The sequence below is a fragment of the Grammomys surdaster genome, unplaced genomic scaffold (genome assembly GCF_004785775.1).
Source record: "Grammomys surdaster isolate TR1022 unplaced genomic scaffold, NIH_TR_1.0 140, whole genome shotgun sequence".
Classification (NCBI taxonomy): domain Eukaryota; kingdom Metazoa; phylum Chordata; class Mammalia; order Rodentia; family Muridae; genus Grammomys; species Grammomys surdaster.
Genome location: NW_021604598.1, coordinates 7,403,079 through 7,422,415, shown reverse-complemented (window position 1 = coordinate 7,422,415; position 19,337 = coordinate 7,403,079). Strand labels below are relative to the sequence as shown.

Sequence of the window (19,337 nt, the reverse complement as noted above, 5' to 3'; positions counted from 1 at the left end):
TTTTTGACTTTCTCTTTCTTTTTTATGAAGATTTTTTAATGTGTATTAGTGTTTTACCTGCGTGTATATAAGTGAACCACATGTCTGTCTGTGGAGCCAGAAAAGGGTGTCAGATCAGCTGAAACTGGTAGGAACTGCATTCAAGTCCTTTGCAAGAATAGTGCACTGGTATTATCCACTGAGCTATCTATGCAGCCATATCCCTGCTTTCTTAGGTGTTAGGGTAGAAGTACATTGATTAGACCTATGGTAGTGATTTAAAAAACCTTTTTATTGGTTCTTTGTGAATTTCATATCATGCATCCCAATCCTGCTCATCTCTCCCTCCCCTCATACCTGTCCTCTACCCTGCTAACCTCCCCACCAACAGTGAAAAGAAACTTTGTGGAAGCTGTAGTGTGTCAGTGTGTCCCACAGTGTACTCTTTGTCCACATGTCTTTGCTTGCAAATGTTCATTGCAATGACTCGTACACAGTCTATGGCTTCTGCTACTCTATCAGTACTGGAATCTCACTAGGACTCCTCTCAAATATCTGATTATTTCCTATGTCATAGAGATCCTGCAGTTTTGGATCTGTAGGATTTGCCCCTCATGTACTCCAGCAGTTCATCGATTGGATAGAGGTTGAGGTAGGCCAATTCAAAGTCCTGGATCTGGACCTGAGAGTTATCTAGTCAGCCCACCTGTTTTCCTGCTCTCACACCCTTGGGGCCAGCTCACCAGCAATTACCTACAACCAGGGCCAGCTCTACCTGCTGTAGCAGATGAGGGGCAGGAACAGCTTCTCCTTCCTGCTGTAGGTGGCAAGGGGTGATGATGGAGGAGGGCATCACTCCCTCACCTAGGGCATTGATTTTTAATCTTTTTTTTCCCATAGAAGGATGCTTTTTCTAAACTCATTGTTAAGTTCAATATATAAAACATAAACTAGGTTAGTCAGGGTGTTCTGTAGCACTGAACTTTCCTCCCCTGTAAGGGTCAACCATCCATCCCTTCTCTAGGATGTTGCCACTCTTATCCCTAGGGTTAAGTTGAAAACTGGTTTAAGGAAACATTGCATGCTTATTCTTCTAGAACCCATCAACTATCAATATTTTGGAACTGTCTTACGGTGATGTTATTCTAGACAACTTTCAGTCTAATGAATAAGAAGAATGAATGTAAAACAGATTGGAGGTACATAGGCCACACATAGATGGAGTAACTGAGATATATCATCATTGTCATAGAGATGCCGTCTATGTGATGGCCAGTCACAGTAGTCCAGGCATCTATGTGATGGCCAGTCACAGTAGTCCAGGGAGACTTTGGTAGGATTAAGGCTGAAAGGCTGAACAGAAGCAAATGGCATGGCAGCTATATGCTGAGGTAGAGAAGCTGAGTCGCTCCAGGGTCCATTTATAAAGGCAGGGTTGGCTATGTGTGTGGGAAATGGAGTTAGGGTTGCACAACAAAGTGCTGTGTGGGACAGTATCAGAACAAAAGCCAGGCAACACAGAAGGAGCTGCTCACAGACAGGCAACAGCACTTTGGGTTTATGTTGTGGCAGGAATCAGACTCGGTACACTCTGTCAGCTAAGCCTTATATTTCCTAGTTTTGCTTTTATTCATTTATATTTTTGAGTCAAATTTTTGCTATATAGGTCAGGTTGGCCTCAAATTCATAATGTTTCTTTGGCCTCCTTAGAGCTGGGATTACATTTATGCACCACCATGCCAGTGTTTTTCTCTTGTGCATCTCTGCTTGTGAGTTTACTGGAATACTTTTGTGGATCATATCCTCAGCACTGTACAAACTGTTTCCAGTTTCCCTGCTGATCAGTGGGTGTAGGTGCTGCTAGTGTGCATGCTCATTTTCAACTTTCCCATTGGCTGCTTACCCAGTGGGTTTCAGCAGCAACTGACCTTATTGCATTGAAACTAACCATGCTGGGAATATTTACAGTACAGAAATAGAAAGTTACCAAGAATTTTCTAGAAAATCTCATATTTTAGGGAACTATTATTATCAGCTTTTGTTGTGATCATATTATTGTAGTGATGACATCTTTTAAAGAGCACCTCCAGTTTTAAGATAGATGTTGAATTTCAGTGGTATATGAGATCTGCTTTAAAATAATTATCTAGGCCAAGAGATGGCTTGGTGGTTAAGACAGATAGTTGTCCTTCCATGGGACCCAGGAGACCACATCTATCACTTCAGGTCCAGAGGATCCAACACCCTCTTCTGGTCTCTGTAGGGACTGTATGCTCATGGTACACAAACACACATGCAGGCAAAACACACATACATGTAAAATAATAAAATAAAATAATTCTGTAAAAAGTGGGAAGGCTGAGGTGGAAGTGAAACAAGACAAACCATGTATTGATGAAGTAAGACAACATTTCATGAAACAAATGCCTTGGAAATATTTTAATTCTGTAATTCCCTCTGTATTTATCACCTTAAATTGTTCTACAGAGAGGTGTTCATCACCTTTTTACCTTTAAGTACAGTTTATACAGAAAAGGGATGAGTTCACATATTTTCTTTAATCAGAAAAATGAGTTTATGTGTCTTTCAAAGGTGCATCAGGGTTTATTTTTTTGCAGTGGTTCTTTGTATGATAAGTAAACATATAAGATCTAGATTGTTGTATGTCATCATAGTCTCTTTGACATGCACATCGACCCATTGTAGTCCATCAGGACCCTTCTGGTTGGTTCTTGTGTCTTCTTGACAGGGCACTCATAGCTGTTAACTAATCTTTGTTGTTTTGTTCCCCTGGAGAATCTTCACTGTGTGGCTCCTCAGATTTATAATCATTTGTTTCTCCAAGGGGCTCTGAAGGGCTTTTGTTTTTGTATGTATAATGCATATAAGTATGTACTTATGTGCTTGCATGTGTATGGGCACACGTGTGTGTGTGTGTGCATGTGAATGTATTTACACATATGTGTGCATGAATGTGAAGACTCAAAGTGCCATATGCTTCTCTTGATCATTATGAACTAAAAAAAAATGAGGCAGAGTCTCTTCACCAAATTTGAAAGTCACTGATTCTCACTAATCTCTCTAGTTACATGCCTCAGGAATCCCCTGTTTCTGCCTCCCAACTACTGATACAGTCATATACCACAATGCTTGTTCTTTTTTTTATTTCAGCTTCTTGTTTAAATTATAAGAATAACTCACTGGCTGGATGGGCAGTAAAATATGAGATTGGTTGGAAAATCAAAAAGTTAATTTAAATGTTATGATTAAATATGATTATCTTTGTGTAGTCCTTTTTAGTATTCCTGCTTGCATAGCTGTTGGGATCATCTCCCTGGAGAAGTGGGCCATGGGTTCTTGGTTCTGAGATTCTTTTCTCTAGCCTGACCCTTTAACATGGTTGTTATTCCTATCTCCACCACAGACAACCAAGTCTTCCAAGCCACGATCCATGGAGCAGCTGCGGGTGAATGAAGGCAATGGCCAGTCCTTTGGGTACATACTTTATGAGACCATCATCTTCAGTGGAGGCCTCCTCACATCAAGGGGACATATTCAAGACCGGGGGCAGGTAGGGAACAATATGTAGTTCCTAATGTAACTTATGTGTTAATATCATCCTATTATACTGAGGTAAATGTCTAAGTGGTAGTCAAATCATTTGACCACCAGAAAATTATTGCTGTTGCTTATCATCTGTCCTTTTAGTTAAATATTTTATATATAGACATTCCTAGGTATTTACTCCTGAATGCTGTAGGATCTGATAGTGATCTTAAATCCAGGAGGTGCTCCAGTAGTCCCTATATTTATTATATAGCAACCCCTAGTATTTATATACCATATGAAAAGTTGGTTTTGGTCATTTAAGTCTTAAAGATCTAGCTGAGACATGTGTTCCAAATAGAAAATCCTCAGGAAAGGTACAGCTGGGAAGTCACAGTGCAGAAGCTGAAGGTTCCATCCCACTCCAAGTTACAAGCTCTTCTAAGTATTCTAAAAGGTTTTTTTTTTCTCTTCATCTTTTCTATATCACCTTTTCCCAAGACTTTAGGTTGGGTATTCCTAGTCCAAAGCCTAAGATGCTCAGTGAAAATATGATAATTTTCAAAAGATTTTAGATGGAACTGGGGAGATAATTCAGAGAATAGTGTTTACTGCACAAGTCTGAGGACCTTAACTCAGATTCCCAGCACCTATATAAAATGTCAAGTATGGTCTCATGACATGCCTGTCAAATCAGCTCAGGAGAGTAAGAACAGGAAGATCCTAGGAGCTCAGTGACCAGCCAGCCAACCCAGCTGAAACAGCTTGCTTAAGGTTTAATAAAGAGCTCCTGCCTTAAAAGATAAGGTGATGAGTGATTGGGGATACACAATGTCAACCCCTTTACTTCACAGGCACATGAATGGGCGTGTGCTCTCCACCACACACACACACACACACACACACACACACACACACACAATTTCAGAGGTTTTTTTTGTTTTTTGTTTTTTTTACATTAAAAATATTTTATCAATTCTTTGAAGGTATTCACTGTCAATAGCTCCTTAGTTACCATTAAAGGCTACTGAGCTTCTCTCATTCCCATGCTTGAATATTGACTGGCTTGATCAACTTTAGATCTTATGTAGGCAATTACAGCTGCTGCGAGTTCATGAGTGCAATAGTCTTGTCATGTCTCGGGGACAATGTTTTGGCCTGGTCCCCTTGACCTTTGGCTCTTACAATCTTATCATTCCCTCTCCCAAGATGATCCCTAAGCTTTGGGTGAAGAATGATATAGAGGCTTCATTTGTGGCTGTGCAATCCACAAATATTTATGCTCTGTTTAACCACTGTCCACTGCACGAAGAAACTTCTCTGATGAGCACTGAGACCTACCCTAATCTATGAGTAGTAAGATACAGATTTAGAGGACAGTTTGATACTGCATCAATTTAGCAGAATGATAGTTTACCTCTGGGACATGTGTCCTTCTCAACCATGGATCGTCCACCAGATTTATAGAACCAGACATGTCTCTTCCTTTGGAGCAGACTTAAATTCAACCAGAAAGCAATTATTGCTCTAATAATGGGCATATCTTGCCATGCTGGTCATTATTGTAGCTCACAGGGTTTTCAGATGAGTAATTCTGTTGATGACTCGTCCCTCTCCCGCCATGCCCAGCAACCTATATGGCAACTTCTGGCACTATGACGATATCATTTTGTTTGTTGTTTAAATTGGAGATATTCAACTTTTAAAGTCTATAGAAATCCAATCTCTGAAAACCTCTTAAATGAAATGCTTCTGTCCCAAGCATTTTGTACAAATACTACTCAACCTGTACTTCTGTTTTCCATTTGTTTATTTTTCAGATAAAGCCTAAATTGTGTAGTCCTGGCTGGCCTCAGACTCACAGAGATCCATTTGCCTTTGCCTCCTGACTGTGGGGGTTAAGGTGTGAGCCATCAGAGCTGATCTTATACTTCTATCTTTGTGACTCCAGCCCTTTCCCTCCATTTTAACCTCTGCAGAGACATCTTTCTTACAATTTGGCCAACATTTATCTGTACTTGGCATATATTCCATTGGCTTTTTAGACTCCTTTTCTGGGGCACATGATTGCTCTTTTAAGTCAGCCTTGGATTTGCTCATGTGTTGCATGTAATTTTAAAAAACATGCTTTCTCCCTCTTGAGAGCTCTGCCCAAGCTCTCTCAAGCTCTCGCAGCTAGTTTCACCAAGCCACCAGTGACCACCCTGTCTCACTCAGCTCCACACTATTTAACTGCCCACCTGTTAGTCAGCCCCCATGGCTAGCTAATGCTTTTCTGAGATACCGGCTATGCTCTGAGAACAGCTGCCGCCATGTTGCTGGCTGGCGTTTTTACCTGGCTCTGCTAACCACCAGTGACAGACACGGGGCTGCACCCTCTTTTTTGCCCACATGAATCGTCGCAAATGGAAAACACCAGACAATCTTAATATTTAAAATCAGCCAGATGTCCAAACCTCTGGGCTCAAAATCTATTGTCCTAAACTCATCAGCTATTCTATGTGGGAATTCTTCCAGTTGCAGAAGCCGCCACCCAAGTCTAACCTGAACAAGCCGGGCTATATGGTGCCTGTCTGCTCTCTCTTCCTGCCTGGCTGAAAGCCCTTCCTCTATCATGTCCTTTTCTTCCTCTCTATGACCAAGAAAACTCATTTTCATATCTTTGACCAGTGGTTCGTTTCTCCCGTCTTCATTTAGCCAATCAAACAGTTAGGGAAACTCCCTTTATATCTCACTTTTTCTGTCCTATAAAAAAATAAAAAAATAAAAAACTCTTCTTCTCCCAGATATAAATTAAAAAAAATCATGACAAATAAATTACATAGTATGAGTTACAAATGACATCCAGTCCATCCATCTGTCAATTTAGATAACGTACTCTACCATCTCTCTTAAGAGGCTTACAGTTGTACACCTGAGTTAGGTCCTGGTTTTAGCTTGTATACTATCTGAAAACCATCCTCTCAAATCTACATCTGAGAACCGGAAACCTTGCCCTTATATCCTTGCCCAACGATTGGCTTCTGCTGTCTTGATTTAGCCAGTCAAACAATTAGAGAATCTCTCCCTCCACTCATGGACTCGCAGCTTCCCACATATAATCTCTGCTCACCTTTCTGCTTTCCTTTCACCTTTTCTTTGTTCCATATTTTCACCTGGCCCCTGTGTAGTGCAATACTTGGTCATCTTCAACTGCAGGCCACTGCTGTCTTAGAGGGTGTCTTGCTTCTTCTTTTGAAACCGTACAGCTGGTCTTCCTGCTTTCCTCCTCTCTTCCTTGTCACCCCTCAGATCATCATGAGTCTTCTGGCCAAGATCAACATTTTATCGTACTTCTCTGCCTCCAGTTGAACTCCACAAGCCATTGGCAGTCTGGATGTGGCCTGTTCTTCCACAGCAGTCTGCTGTTCACCATCATGCTTGATGGTGCAATATATTGTGATTAATTTTCAGGCTCTTCATACTGGGCAACCTATTTTCCAGAAAGACATTAAAAAACCTGGCTTTCAATAAGTGACCACGAAACATACAACTTCTGTGATTAGACTCTGGTAATCTGACATTGCAAATACTTTTGTTGTTGGTACTTAAGGATTTTTGTTATGGTTTCCTAGGCAAATTGCACTTGAAAAATTGAGATTCAGCCTGGCAGTGGTGGTGCATGCTATTAAACCCAGCACTTGGTAGGCAGACGTAGGCAGATCTCTTGAGTTTTAAGCCAGCTTGGTCTACAGTGAGTTCTAGGACAACCAAGGCTATACAGAGAAACCATGTCTTGAAAAGGAAAAATAAATAATGAATAAATAAATAAGTAAATAAATAAAATAAAATTTGTCATTTAAATTAATTAATCTAGGAAGCAAATTATACTTATGTGGTCTTGCCTAACTAGTACAAGTCCACTGAGTGGTTTAATCTAGTGGTTAATCAATATAATAGGTCTATTAGTTTGTTTTTCTGTTACTGTCATAAACCCCACGACCCAAAACAGCTTTGGAAAGGAAAGGGTTTATTTGACTTAGAGATTACAGTCCATGATTTGTGGGAATCTCAAAGCAAGAACTGGCTTACTGCCTGCAGCTTACTCAGTCTTCTTTCTTATACAACCCAGGACCACCTGGAAAGGTGTGGGACCACCCTCAGGGCCTTAGCCCTCACATACCAGTCATGGATTAATAAGATTCCCCACAGGCTTGCTTACAGGCCAGTCTATCTGAGACATTTTCTCAGTTGATGTTCTCCCTTTCCAGGTGACCCTAGTTTGTCAAGCTGACAAAACACTACCAGAAGAGTAGGTAATAGTAAAAAATGGGGAGGGGGGAGGAATTACATGTAAGTCATCTCTAAAATCAGTTCAAACGCAGTAGTAGGCTCTCCAGACACAAATTGAGAGCACCTAGAAGAATTGACCACCTTGAAGAGTAAAACCCTTGGGATAAGGCAGATAGACACAGAACAGTTGCTGTCCCTCAGTTCCTTCTCCTCCCCTTTGCCATCATTTCCTTGATGTTTATTAATTCTTACCTTCCTTGCCCTCTAGTTTCTTGCAGGTCTTTTAAACATTGTTCCCTCCTTGCTTGACAGTTGATCTAGGGCCCAGTTTTCATTGAGGGCTCTATGCCAGGCTGCACCTCATACATCTTCTCATTGTATTACTTTAACCTGTTGTTTGTGAACTCCTGAGCCTATGCAGTACTGGGAGACATGGAGTTCATTCTACCTCTTGTCTTGCTTTGGTTTTCGCATTTTCAATATTGTTTTCCTTTTCTTTATGAGGACCTAACAGTGTTCTCTTCTTTCTCTGGCAGGTGTTTCTGGATAACGTCTATGTAGGACTCCTGGATCAATCCAACTATGAGCTGCTTCTTTTCAAAGATGTATTTAACATTTAATGTATAACATTCTAGTTTCAGCTAGGCTTGGGCCTGAGAGTTAGCGAGGCCTTATTATAGATTATTTCCATTCCTCTGCCCTTGGTTTGCTCCATGCACAGGAGCCCATGTATATGTATATCTTGGAGTTACTGGTAAATGTTCTTTGAGTGAGTACCACACTCCCGCTTGAGTATTCCCTGTCCAGAGCACTCTGGCTTGGTTACCAGTCCCAAGAGTGTTTTTGTTTAAATGTTCAGGTACCTGTTTCTGGAAAGAAAGGGGGAAAGCTGGTGTACAAGGGCTTGCCTATCCTGTAGCTAGGGACCTACAAGGTTCTGAGGCCTGAAGTCTGAAAGACACCTGCTCATGTCCTGTCCTAGCTCCAGGGAGGCCTGGAAGGTCTAAGGGAGGTGCCAAATGAAACTTACTCTGGTCTGTATTAAATAGCTCTCCAAGAAAACCCAGGTTCTGAGGATCCTGGTGGAAAACCAAGGCCGACTCACTTCTGGGAAGGGTATCAACAAGGAGAGAAAAGGTAGGCTCCAGAACAAAATAACCGAGACAGTGTAGCACCAAACTGCCATTGCTCTTCCCCAGGCCAATGGCACCTGGGAACAGGGGTGTGTTTGGAAAAGAGAGCACACTTTCTTGGTTATGAGACATCTTTGTATAGAAACTGTGATATTTTGTGTTACATAGTTGCCAGACAACACCCACCACACTGTCACATATGTTGTTGGTAAGGGGTTTGAAAGTGATACCAGCAGGAGAAAGCTCTGGTGATGTCCCTGGTTGGGGTTCCTCTCTTAGGATATCACTTCTTCGTTTTCAGGATCCAGGGCTTATGTGTGTCCTTCTGCTTGGGCCCAGTTCTCCTGAGCAGAGCCACATACTGTTTTTCTACCTTAAGTGCTTTGACAAACCTGAGTATTAGAGCTAGCCAGAAGTCTCGTGTTGGCCAGCTCTGTAGCAGGTGCCATGATTCTGTGAGATCTATAGCAGTTGCCATGACTCTGTGGTGTTAATGTGGCTTATGAGGCACCCTCTCTGAGTGTACACTTATGAGGATAATACCTGTGTAGGACGTGGACTTAGGTAGATTACTGGTAGAGTACTTGGCTAGCATGTCTGAAGCCTATTGAGTCTTGGTAGTTCAATCCTCAGCACAACCAAGGGAGGAGGGAGGATCCATGGGAGTTTGTATAGAAATCTTCTAGCCAGCTGAGACCAAGAGAGCACCTTCCTTCAGGGAGATCCTCGACTGCAGCCTGAGCATCCTTCTGTCTTTCTTGCCTACTTCATAATCTCTCTCATTCCCACCCCACAGGTTTAACTGGAAACATCTATCTAGACAAGTCTCCACTAAGACCGTTTAAAATCTACAGCCTGGAAATGGGAAATATATTCATACAAAGGTGAGTGCCTTACCTTTGGGTGATTAAAAGTTAGGTAAAATTGGAGTTACAGCTCGGTGGTGGATTTTTCCCAGCATGTGTGAGGTACTTAGTTCAGTTACCAGCCTGCAGATAAAACAAAATAAGATAAAATATAACACAAAGAGGTGAACATGCAGAGCTGGAAGCATGCTCAGAGGTCTCTATGTGATTTCAGCCTTTGGTTTTCAGAGAGAAAAAAAAAGTCCTGAGTACTCAAAGAAATGATGCTGAGTCTCCCAGATGTCTAGCAGCAGGGTAGTGACTGCCTCTTGTCCGCTGGTTAAACCTGCTATATCATGCATGCTGAGGGGTTAGCTGCTACCACAGCAGGGAAACGGCCAACTTCAGAGGTCACAGGTGGGATGTTAGAAGAAAAGTACAGCTTCTCACTGGCTCTTTATTCTCTCTTAGGGAATTTCCCAAGTCCTGGAAAACAGTGACAAGCCATGTTGAGGGCCCTGCCTTTTTCCTCGGTCATTTGAAAGCTGGAGATCCTCCCCAAGACACCTTCATAATAATAGAGGTTAGCGCCATTTTTCTTCTGCTCACGGGCTTTATCCCTACCCAAAGAACCTTAAGAAAAGCTCCCCAGTGTGTGAGTCTTGTCCTGTGGCAGGAAGCCAAGCTACCCCAAGTCACAAGCATATCCTGAAGGCTTCTCATTCTGGGGACCAATAGGATAGGGTAAGGAGAGTGAATAGAGGCAACAAAAGCATGAGCCAGTGAGACTAGCTGGTGCATGCACTGTAGCAGGGATTTTGCGAATGTGTGTGACTCCTCATACACAACCCCTGGAGGTAGAGACCTGTACCACTGTCATGAGTTCACCACCCAAGGCATGTCATCCAGGGCACCTTGGCTGCCATTCCCGACATTCTACAATTTGAATGTTTTGATGATTATTGGATTATAAGTGGGCATCCCCTTTACTGGTTTGTGTCAGACCTGGGGAAATGGGATAGAATTATATTCTTCCTTGAGGCCTGATGGTGAATCACTTCCAAGGCAGGGCAGTGGCACAGACTGAAGAGCACCGTCCTACCCATTGCTATCCTTGCTAATCCATCCTGTCTTGGTTTGTGCTAAGGGTTGGTGTGTCATTGTGGGATAGGGGTCTATCTGTTTTCTATCTTTACATCTAGAAGTTAGATCCTGAAACTTCACAATATTTTTCAGGGCTGGGGAAAAGGTGTCATATCCATCAATGGAAGGACCCTAGGACGATACTGGAATGTTGGTCCCCAGGAAACTGTCTATGTCCCTGGCTCCTGGCTTCATCCTGGAGTTAATAAGGTGAATTCTCTCAGTGTCCTTTGCTTCCTTGTTCACTTTCTTTGAACTCTGCTCTGGCTTCAGAGGGAGAACTTGAATTTCTGGCTGATTTACTTTATTCTTTGTGCAGATCATAATATTTGAGGAATTGAGAGGTGATGTAAAGATCCAATTCACAAACAAGGCTCAACTAGGTATGTCATCCCCAAGGGTTAGTTAGTTCAGCATCTGGGAACACATTTATCCCTTATACAATAGATGGGTTTTCTATTATGCTTACACAGTTCAATTCATCCCTCCCATTTTAAGATGCCATAATTATCCTTCTCCTCTAACAGCCTGATCCAGGCCCCTTGGTCTTCCTTTCTGATGGTCCCACTATGTTTTGGGGGTTCAAGTCTCATTGTGAGTCAACCTCAGCAACTTTCACTTCTAACCTTTTCTGAAATGAACCTTCTCCCTATGGCTCTTTCTCAGGTTGCTGTGTTAGATAACTTCCAGGTACCCTTTCTAGTGCCCTTTAGCCAGTTTTTATAGTAAGGAATACATGGAACATCAGACCCAAATTGCAGAGTGTCCTTACCAAGTAGCTACTTTCTGGGTGCATAGCCTCCCTTGAGACTTTTTTAGTAGTAAGAGTCAGATATCCATTTGTCCTCTGACACTCCTCCCTTCCTCACGGCTGGCAGTCAAACCTGAGACCTTATGTATGCCATGCAAATATTCTGTCAGTGAGCCACAACCCAGCTCCAGAGAGCCTTATGGAGAATCACTTGTCTCATTTCATTAGAGTCTTTTTGGGCCTAGTGATCAAGCTTTCTAGTGCTCATAGGTCACAGTTTTATTGTCTTTGGGATGGACATGTAGCACAGAGTACACTAATCAGATTTTCTTTTTTTAGGACATTGAATCTCAAGAAATGTGATGTAAGCTAGAAGATAGACAGCTGAATCACATCCAGAGTGGTACTGGGAGTAATCCATCAGTCCTGACCAATGGGTGCATCTATGCTGGCTTCATTTTCTGCCCCATGCCAGGCTTGGGTTTCACCATCCACCTCCTCACTTGATGGCAAACCCAGCTTTTGACTCATTGACTCACCTGTTTCTGATGCTCACAACAGAATGGGCTTTACCCTTACACTTTCTTTGTCACATTTCTTCTGTTAAAAGCTCTTTGACCAGCAAATAAAATTTTTGGAAAAAAAAAAAAAGCAAAAGCATGCTCAGAATAAGTGGCATTGCAAGTGTAAATCTGAAGTGAAAACAAAAGATTTCTAAGAAACCAAATAAAACAGAAACTGTAGGCAATGACAGGCAGCTACCATATGTGGTTTCTGGATTTAGAGTAGAAAACATCAATGATGTTTTCCTTTATCTTTCCAGTGGTCATTCCACTTTAGCTTCTTGGAGGCTGCATCAGTCAACTGTGCCTCCACATTCCACCTTTGGCATCTGATTTATAGTCCCTGTTGATTGCCTGGTCTACACTTGATCCTCCTAGGATAGTTTCAACGTTTCTGAGCCATACCAGAGGTTACAGAGAGTTGCCTAAGTCCCTGGGTTCAATTTGGTGGTCCATCTCAGGTTGACAGAGGGAAGACCCATTGTGTATAAAGCTATTGCAAATTCTAGTGTAGTGCAAACAGGTCCCCAGTTAGGTTTCGGACTCAGGGAACTTGGGAGAGGGTCCTCACATGAATTGGTGTGACACCAAGGAATATAGAGAAATACCTGCTAGACCTCAGAGTCTCTGTGAACTGTAGCTAAGTTAGGCTGGTTGCACAGGGAACACCAGCTTGTGTTATCCCAGGAGTTAGCATCATACCTATAACACCGTAGCTCATGCCTATAATCCAAGGCCAGCCAAGGCTATCCAGTAAGACTCTGTATCTGTGTTTCTTTTCTTGTTTCTCTGATAAATGCAACTTAATGAAGAAAGGGCTTATTTTGACTTACAGTTCAAGGTACGGTCTGTTATGGTAGAGATGTCAAAGCACCAGGAGCTTGAAGCAGCTGCTACGTATCCATAGTCAGGAAGCAGAACACAATGAACATGAACACATGCTAGTGCTCAGGTTGATTTCCCCATTTGTACAGTTCAGGATCCCTTGCCCAAGAATAGTTATCCACAGTTAAGATGTGTCTTCCCACACCAGTTAACATCATAGTCAGGATAATCCCCTAAGACATGCCTAGAAGCTCATCTCCCGAGTGACTGTAGATCTCTCAAATGATAAGTAACACTGTCATATCCTCGTTTCAAAACAACCCTACTTTACCTAAATATTAGAATTATTTCTCATCTACATTTCCTGCCTTCCCTCCCTCCCTCCCTCTCTCCCTCCTTCCTCCCTTCCTTCCTTCAGTGTGTGTGTCTGTACATGTATGTGCATGCCACATACGGTTTCTAGGGATGAAACTAAGGTCTTCAGGCTAGGAGCCAAGTGTTCTTACCTGCTGAGATGCCTCACCATTCTCTATTCAGGCCTTCTTCCTGTTCCTACCCTGCATCTTGTCAGTGCTGATCATGTAATGTGGCAGAGGGAGCTTACCTAATCTAGCCACAAGCTCTATAAACACTGCTGCTCCTCTTGGGTGCCTTGTCCACCAGAATGTGTTCCTGGACCAGATAATCTATGTTCAAACCTCCAAGTTAATATGTTTTCTTCATTTTAAAGCATTTATTGCTCTTTTGGGTTACTCAGTTTGTATCCAGGTCCTCTATTTGGCCTTGACTTATGTACAAACTTTTATACTGTCAGGTTGGCAAAAATTGCTTTTTAAAGTGACATCACCCAGATACTTAGTAGCCCTTCTTTAATCCTCTCTTTCTCTTCACACCCCCTCTCTGTTCCTTTTTCTTTCTTCCTTTTCTTCCTCCTCCTCTTCCTCTTTCTCCTCATTTTTCTCCTCTTCTTCCTCCTCCTCCTCCTTCTCCTCCTTTTTCTGTTATTCTTTGGCTTATTTTGAGGGTAGATCTCATTCTGTAGTCCAGGCTTGCTTGCAATTAATTATTTAAGCTAGATTCACATCAAATTTGTAGCAGCCCACCTGACTCAGCTTCCTAAGTGCTGGGGCAACTAGCATGCATAGTTAAAAAGTGCTAATTAAGGGCTATCATTGGCCCAACAAGGTCTCAACTACAGTCTTAAAGATGGGCCAGATTATTAATCTGTTAAATTGGTTAACCTACACCATCACCTTAGGGGACCGAACTGGTTCCTGACAAAATGATTGCTTTTGTTCAGCCTTGCTCTTGTGGATAACTTTACTCATCCGGGGTGGTAATTTGTCCTCTGAGGTTTAAGACTTCCTGGCATCCAAGGTGGACTTATATCAGGGCAATATCATATCTCTGTACCTTTAGCTAAAAGCAAATAAGACAGACACAAAAGAAAGACAGAGATGTCAAGTTTCTGTCCTTCTTTTAGTAGTTACCTTATGTGAAAAAGTGAGGGATTTAAGTGTTACAGCTCTGAAGGGGAAAGTATCCTAGCAGCTGGGAGCCAAAGAATACGACAAAGTCACACTGTACAACAAACCTCACACAAGAGATTTATTGAAAAAGATACAAGAGGGTGCCTGCCTCTGCTCAAGAGAGAAGCAGCAAAGAACTGAACAGGCTTCTGGGGGTAAAGGGTAGGTGTGAAATTTCCAGAGTGGCCTGGGATTGGTGGGATTTTTTGGCTTGGTCTTAGGACAAGCTCAGGGATTGGTGTGATTTTGAGCTCAGGAACTGGTGGGTTTTTGAGCTGAGGAATTGGAGTGTGTTCAAAACCCAGAAATAAGTTCAGACTTTTCATTCCACACTGTTTTTTTTTTTTTCTCTATCAAGAGCAACTTCTGTATGCCTGGTTCAATACCCTGCCACCTCCCTCTTGAGTTCATTAGAGTACTGGCCAACCTGGCATTTTCTCAATTGAGATTCCCTTCTTTCAGATAGTCTAGTTTGTATGCTAAGTTAATATAAGACTAGACAGCACTATATAATGATATCTAATGATATGACTATATATAGTTAAAATAGTATTCTAATATATATTTTTTTTTTTTTGGTTTTTCGAGACAGGGTTTCTCTGTGTAGTTCTGGCTGTCCTGGAACTCACTCTGTAGACTAGGCTGGCCTCGTATTATTCTATTCTTAATGATATTATTGGAAAGAATGGATACACACACAACACACACACACACATGTATGTATCAAAACCATAGCAAAGCATCAAATGTTTTACAAATTTAGGGAATACTACTTGTGATCAAAACCAGAATTTAAAAATAACAAAGTGTTATGCCATGATAAATAGATATAGACAAGGTTTTGCATAGGAGGATTGCCCATATAGCAAATTAAAAAGAAAGTATTCTGTAAAATTTGCAAAATATTTAGGCAAAGCTATGACACACATCTTTCTACATTTCTAGTCACAGACACATTAGAAATTAAATGCACTAAAAATAATAGTCATTTATAGAGTTACCATTTGAAAGGTTTTACACAGAAAGAGATTTATGAGAACCTTGGTTTTATTAAGACTCTGTTCTCTGATAGTCAAAAGCCTGAAAAAATTACCAGGAAATATAAAAAACTTATCTTAACAAAATATAAAATCTTGTCATCTAAATTCACTCTTTTCACTGATCTCACTAGGAATACAACAATATTTTAATAAATAGTTATTGCCCTAATATAAACAATTAGGTTCTAGTTTTATACTGGTATGTTAAATCCTCTTGATGAATTTACATTTAAAAATACCTTTTACAAAAATGCCCTTTAACTTTGCAAAAATGTTGATAAAATAAAATCTTATGTCCTTTAATAGTTTTCTCATAAATTGCTCTTAGATTCCTTTGTATTTTCTGCACATTTTAAATATATATTTAAAATGATGGTTAGAATTTTAATGCTTAATAAATTTATTCTTAGCTAAGAACAAGGAACAAAGAAATCTTAAATTGTTTCTCTGCACATTGATAATTAATGAAAACAAACTTGTTCTGATCAAAATTCCATTTATGACAGAAGGAAACCGATTAAAAGATCATGTCTACATAATGGAATATCAGAAGCTTCTAAGTGGATGGCAGCTTGTTTTTCCAATTATCACTTTTCTTTCCCGTACTCCCAAATTCAAGACTGAGCTCTTGTGCCTGTATATTAGATAGGCTTGGTTATGATAAGAATCTTGAAGAAGTTTCTCCTCTGAATTCACATTTACACACATTCTCCTAGATATGTTTTATATTATGAATACGAAGAGTAGTGATTTTTAGCACACAGTAAGTTTTTAAAATTTTGCAAAAATGAAGTAACATCAGGTTTTTTTTCCCAGGAATTCTTGGGGGCAGATTAAGTTTTACTCTATGCTGCCTTAAGACTCCTTTGGTTAAAGGCTCATCTATGTGTCAGAAGCAAGAGTCAATGCTAGAGATGTGTTTTGAACCAGTAAGGAATAATGCTCAGTAGGAATTCCTTTCCAAAGCATCATGGATTGACCAGTTTCTCTTGGATATGTTAGAAAATCCCAGCATCAATTGGTATAGAGTATTTAAGTGTGCTGGATAAATAACCCTTATGTGCATGAACTGGATGAACTCTCTGAGTTTCTTTTAAGCCAGGAATTTGTGTGTTTTAATTTGGTTCCCTATGAGAATACCATGCACCATGGTCATATATCCAAGTGGTAATAAAATTAATCAACAAAATGGAATTTAGAATCACCTAGGAGACACATCACTTGTTACACCAATGAGGCCACATCTAGAAAGCTTTAATGGAGGAAGAAAGACTCATCCCAAATATACATATAGTGCTAAAATTCCTTCCCAGGGAGAGACATAAGCCATGTTATTACCCCTTCTCCTAAGGTCCCAATGACAAACCGAGGCATGATTCTGCCAAAGTTTACTCTAGGGAACCAATATGTTTATTGGGCTTCCTTCCAGAGCACTGGTGAGAGGTTACTTCGTGTGAATGTTCTCCCTCCAGGATGTTTCTGGAAAGCCTTTACTAAGCAGAATGAAGGCTTCCCTATAGCTCACAGATAGAACATCCCTCCGACCCCCCATCTTCCTTAGCCTATATACTCTAGCCCTTGTCCAAGGCCCTGAGCAATTATACAGAATTTCATGTAACAGGTGGTAGAGAGCTGCTAGTACCTCTCCATGAAGAGTACAAACAGTCAACAAGCCTAAATGGGGTCATCCTTTTATAAGAGGGTACAGCCTAATTCCTCAAGATGGCAATTGGAGGAGAGTCACAACAGAGTAACACTAGTCTGTTTCTTTTCCTGTTGCTGTTACAAAATGCCCTGACAAAAGCAACTTTATGGAGAACAGTTTACAGGTTCAGTCCATCATGATAGGGAAGTCCAAGTCTCAGGAGCTTGAAATAGCTAGTCATATCTCATCTGCACACAGGATGTCAGGAGAGCATAACCAGCATAGTGATAGTGGTGCATCCATTTAATCCCAGCACTCAGGAGGCAGAAAAAGGTGAATCTCCATGAGTTTGGGGTTAGCTTGATCTACATAGTGAGTTTCAGGCCAGCCAAGGTTATGTAGAGAGATCCTGTCTCAAAAACCAACCAACCAAACAAAAATATACAAAACAAAGCAAAAAAAAAAAAAACCAAGAATCAAACACAAATAGCAAGCAAGGAAAGAAAAAGAAACAGAAATGAATGCAATTATGATAGAATTCAGTTTTCATTCTGCATTTTATAAGCTTAGGATCCTCTTACCAGGAATTTGATTCCTCTCATAATCAAGATAGCTCTTTATATATTAATTAATATAATCAAGGTAACTGCTCTCAGGCATATACAGAGGCCCATCTTCTAGGTGATTGTAGATTGGGTCAACCTAACAATTAATACTAACCATCACAGTACCATGCTATGTACCGGGGTCACTGATTGAATACAGAGGAAAAAGCAAATGAAGCCAGAGTTCACCCCTCTGTTTCCTAACTGTGCACTTATGACCAGTTCTCTCATGTTCCTGATGATATAATGAAAGTCAACTCTCATGGCTGTACATTCCCTGGAATGATGCACTGTACCCTCAAACATGAACAGAATCAACCTTTATCTCTTCAAGTTGTTTTCACCAGGCACCTAGTCAGAGCAATGAGAAAAGAAACTGATATCCTCCAATAAGAGTATATACCTCCAATAAGAGTAGACACCTAAACTCACACAGAACGAACCAGAGGAAGCATTTGACTCCTTTCTTTGCTGTCTTGTAGGAATGTAGGAATTTCAGGTCTCAAGTATCTCAGGTTTCAGTAAACTCAAGAATTAACTGCCCCAGGACACATCTTGGAAGAAGCACATTCCAGAGACTAAGAGGGGCCCAAGATAAGAATTTAACAGGGGGGTGAACCCTCGACACAGTACACCTGGGTAAACAGAAGCCACTTAAGCTAACCCTCTTTGTTGTAAAAGATAAGGTACAAATTTGAGTTACTTAGAATGGAAACTGAGTTATTGGGAATGGAAACCAAGCATGGGGACAGCTGATTGAAATCCTCTAGGGTTATTGTTTAAAAAGTAATTAACTGTCCTTGTGAATTCTGTGAAAATGGTATATAAAACTGCCCTTAGCTTTAATTCAGGGTTCTTCTTGCCTGCATGCAAGAGAACCCCAGTGCATTGGTTTTTTTATCAATTTATCAATAAACCTCATGTTATTGCAGCGAATCCTGTCCGTGAGTGTTTCTGGGTGAGCACGTCCCCTGGTTTTGGATCTTTAGGTCCAACAGTCTCAGTGGACCTCATGGTAGATAAACATCTAGTATGACTTTGGCTACAGTCAGCAGGTTTTTCAGCCTAGACACAGACACAAAGACTAATAGACAAATAGGTAAAATGAAACAGAAAGCAACACTGAGTCAGAATGTATTCTTGTATAGACCGATGATATTGCTGCTCTATGGAATGGTTAAGGGAAAGGTTTTTACTGTAGATGTGTGTGTGTGTGTGTGTGTGTGTGTGTGTGTGTGTGTGTGAGAGAGAGAGAGAGAGAGAGAGAGAGAGAGAGAGAGAGAGAGAGAACATTGCCAGCAGACTGGCCTTGAGCATGCAAGAAGCAGAAGCAGAACATAGAGGGACTGTGAGAGAGCAGGGGGAGAGTAAGAGAGGGAGAAAAGAGAGGGAGGGAGAGAGAGAGAGAGAGAGAGAGAAAGATAGAGAGAGAGAGAGAGAGAGAGAGAGAGAGAGAGAGAG

At 41.1% G+C, this 19,337-nt stretch overlaps 1 protein-coding gene across 1 annotated transcript in view; it reads left to right on the top strand.

Annotated features, from left to right (window-relative positions):
- Positions 1-12,310, top strand: part of LOC114618171 (beta-galactosidase-1-like protein 2) — a 30,773-nt gene extending 18,463 nt beyond the window's left edge. Inside the window, exons 14-21 of the mRNA XM_028763846.1 lie at positions 3,404-3,550; positions 8,334-8,402; positions 8,847-8,934; positions 9,727-9,814; positions 10,247-10,358; positions 11,012-11,128; positions 11,238-11,301; positions 12,009-12,310. Coding sequence (XP_028619679.1) covers positions 3,404-3,550; positions 8,334-8,402; positions 8,847-8,934; positions 9,727-9,814; positions 10,247-10,358; positions 11,012-11,128; positions 11,238-11,301; positions 12,009-12,016 — 693 coding nt within the window. The 3' untranslated portion in view covers positions 12,017-12,310. The remainder of the gene's footprint in view (positions 1-3,403; positions 3,551-8,333; positions 8,403-8,846; positions 8,935-9,726; positions 9,815-10,246; positions 10,359-11,011; positions 11,129-11,237; positions 11,302-12,008) is intronic.
- The last annotated feature ends 7,027 nt before the right edge of the window (positions 12,311-19,337 follow it).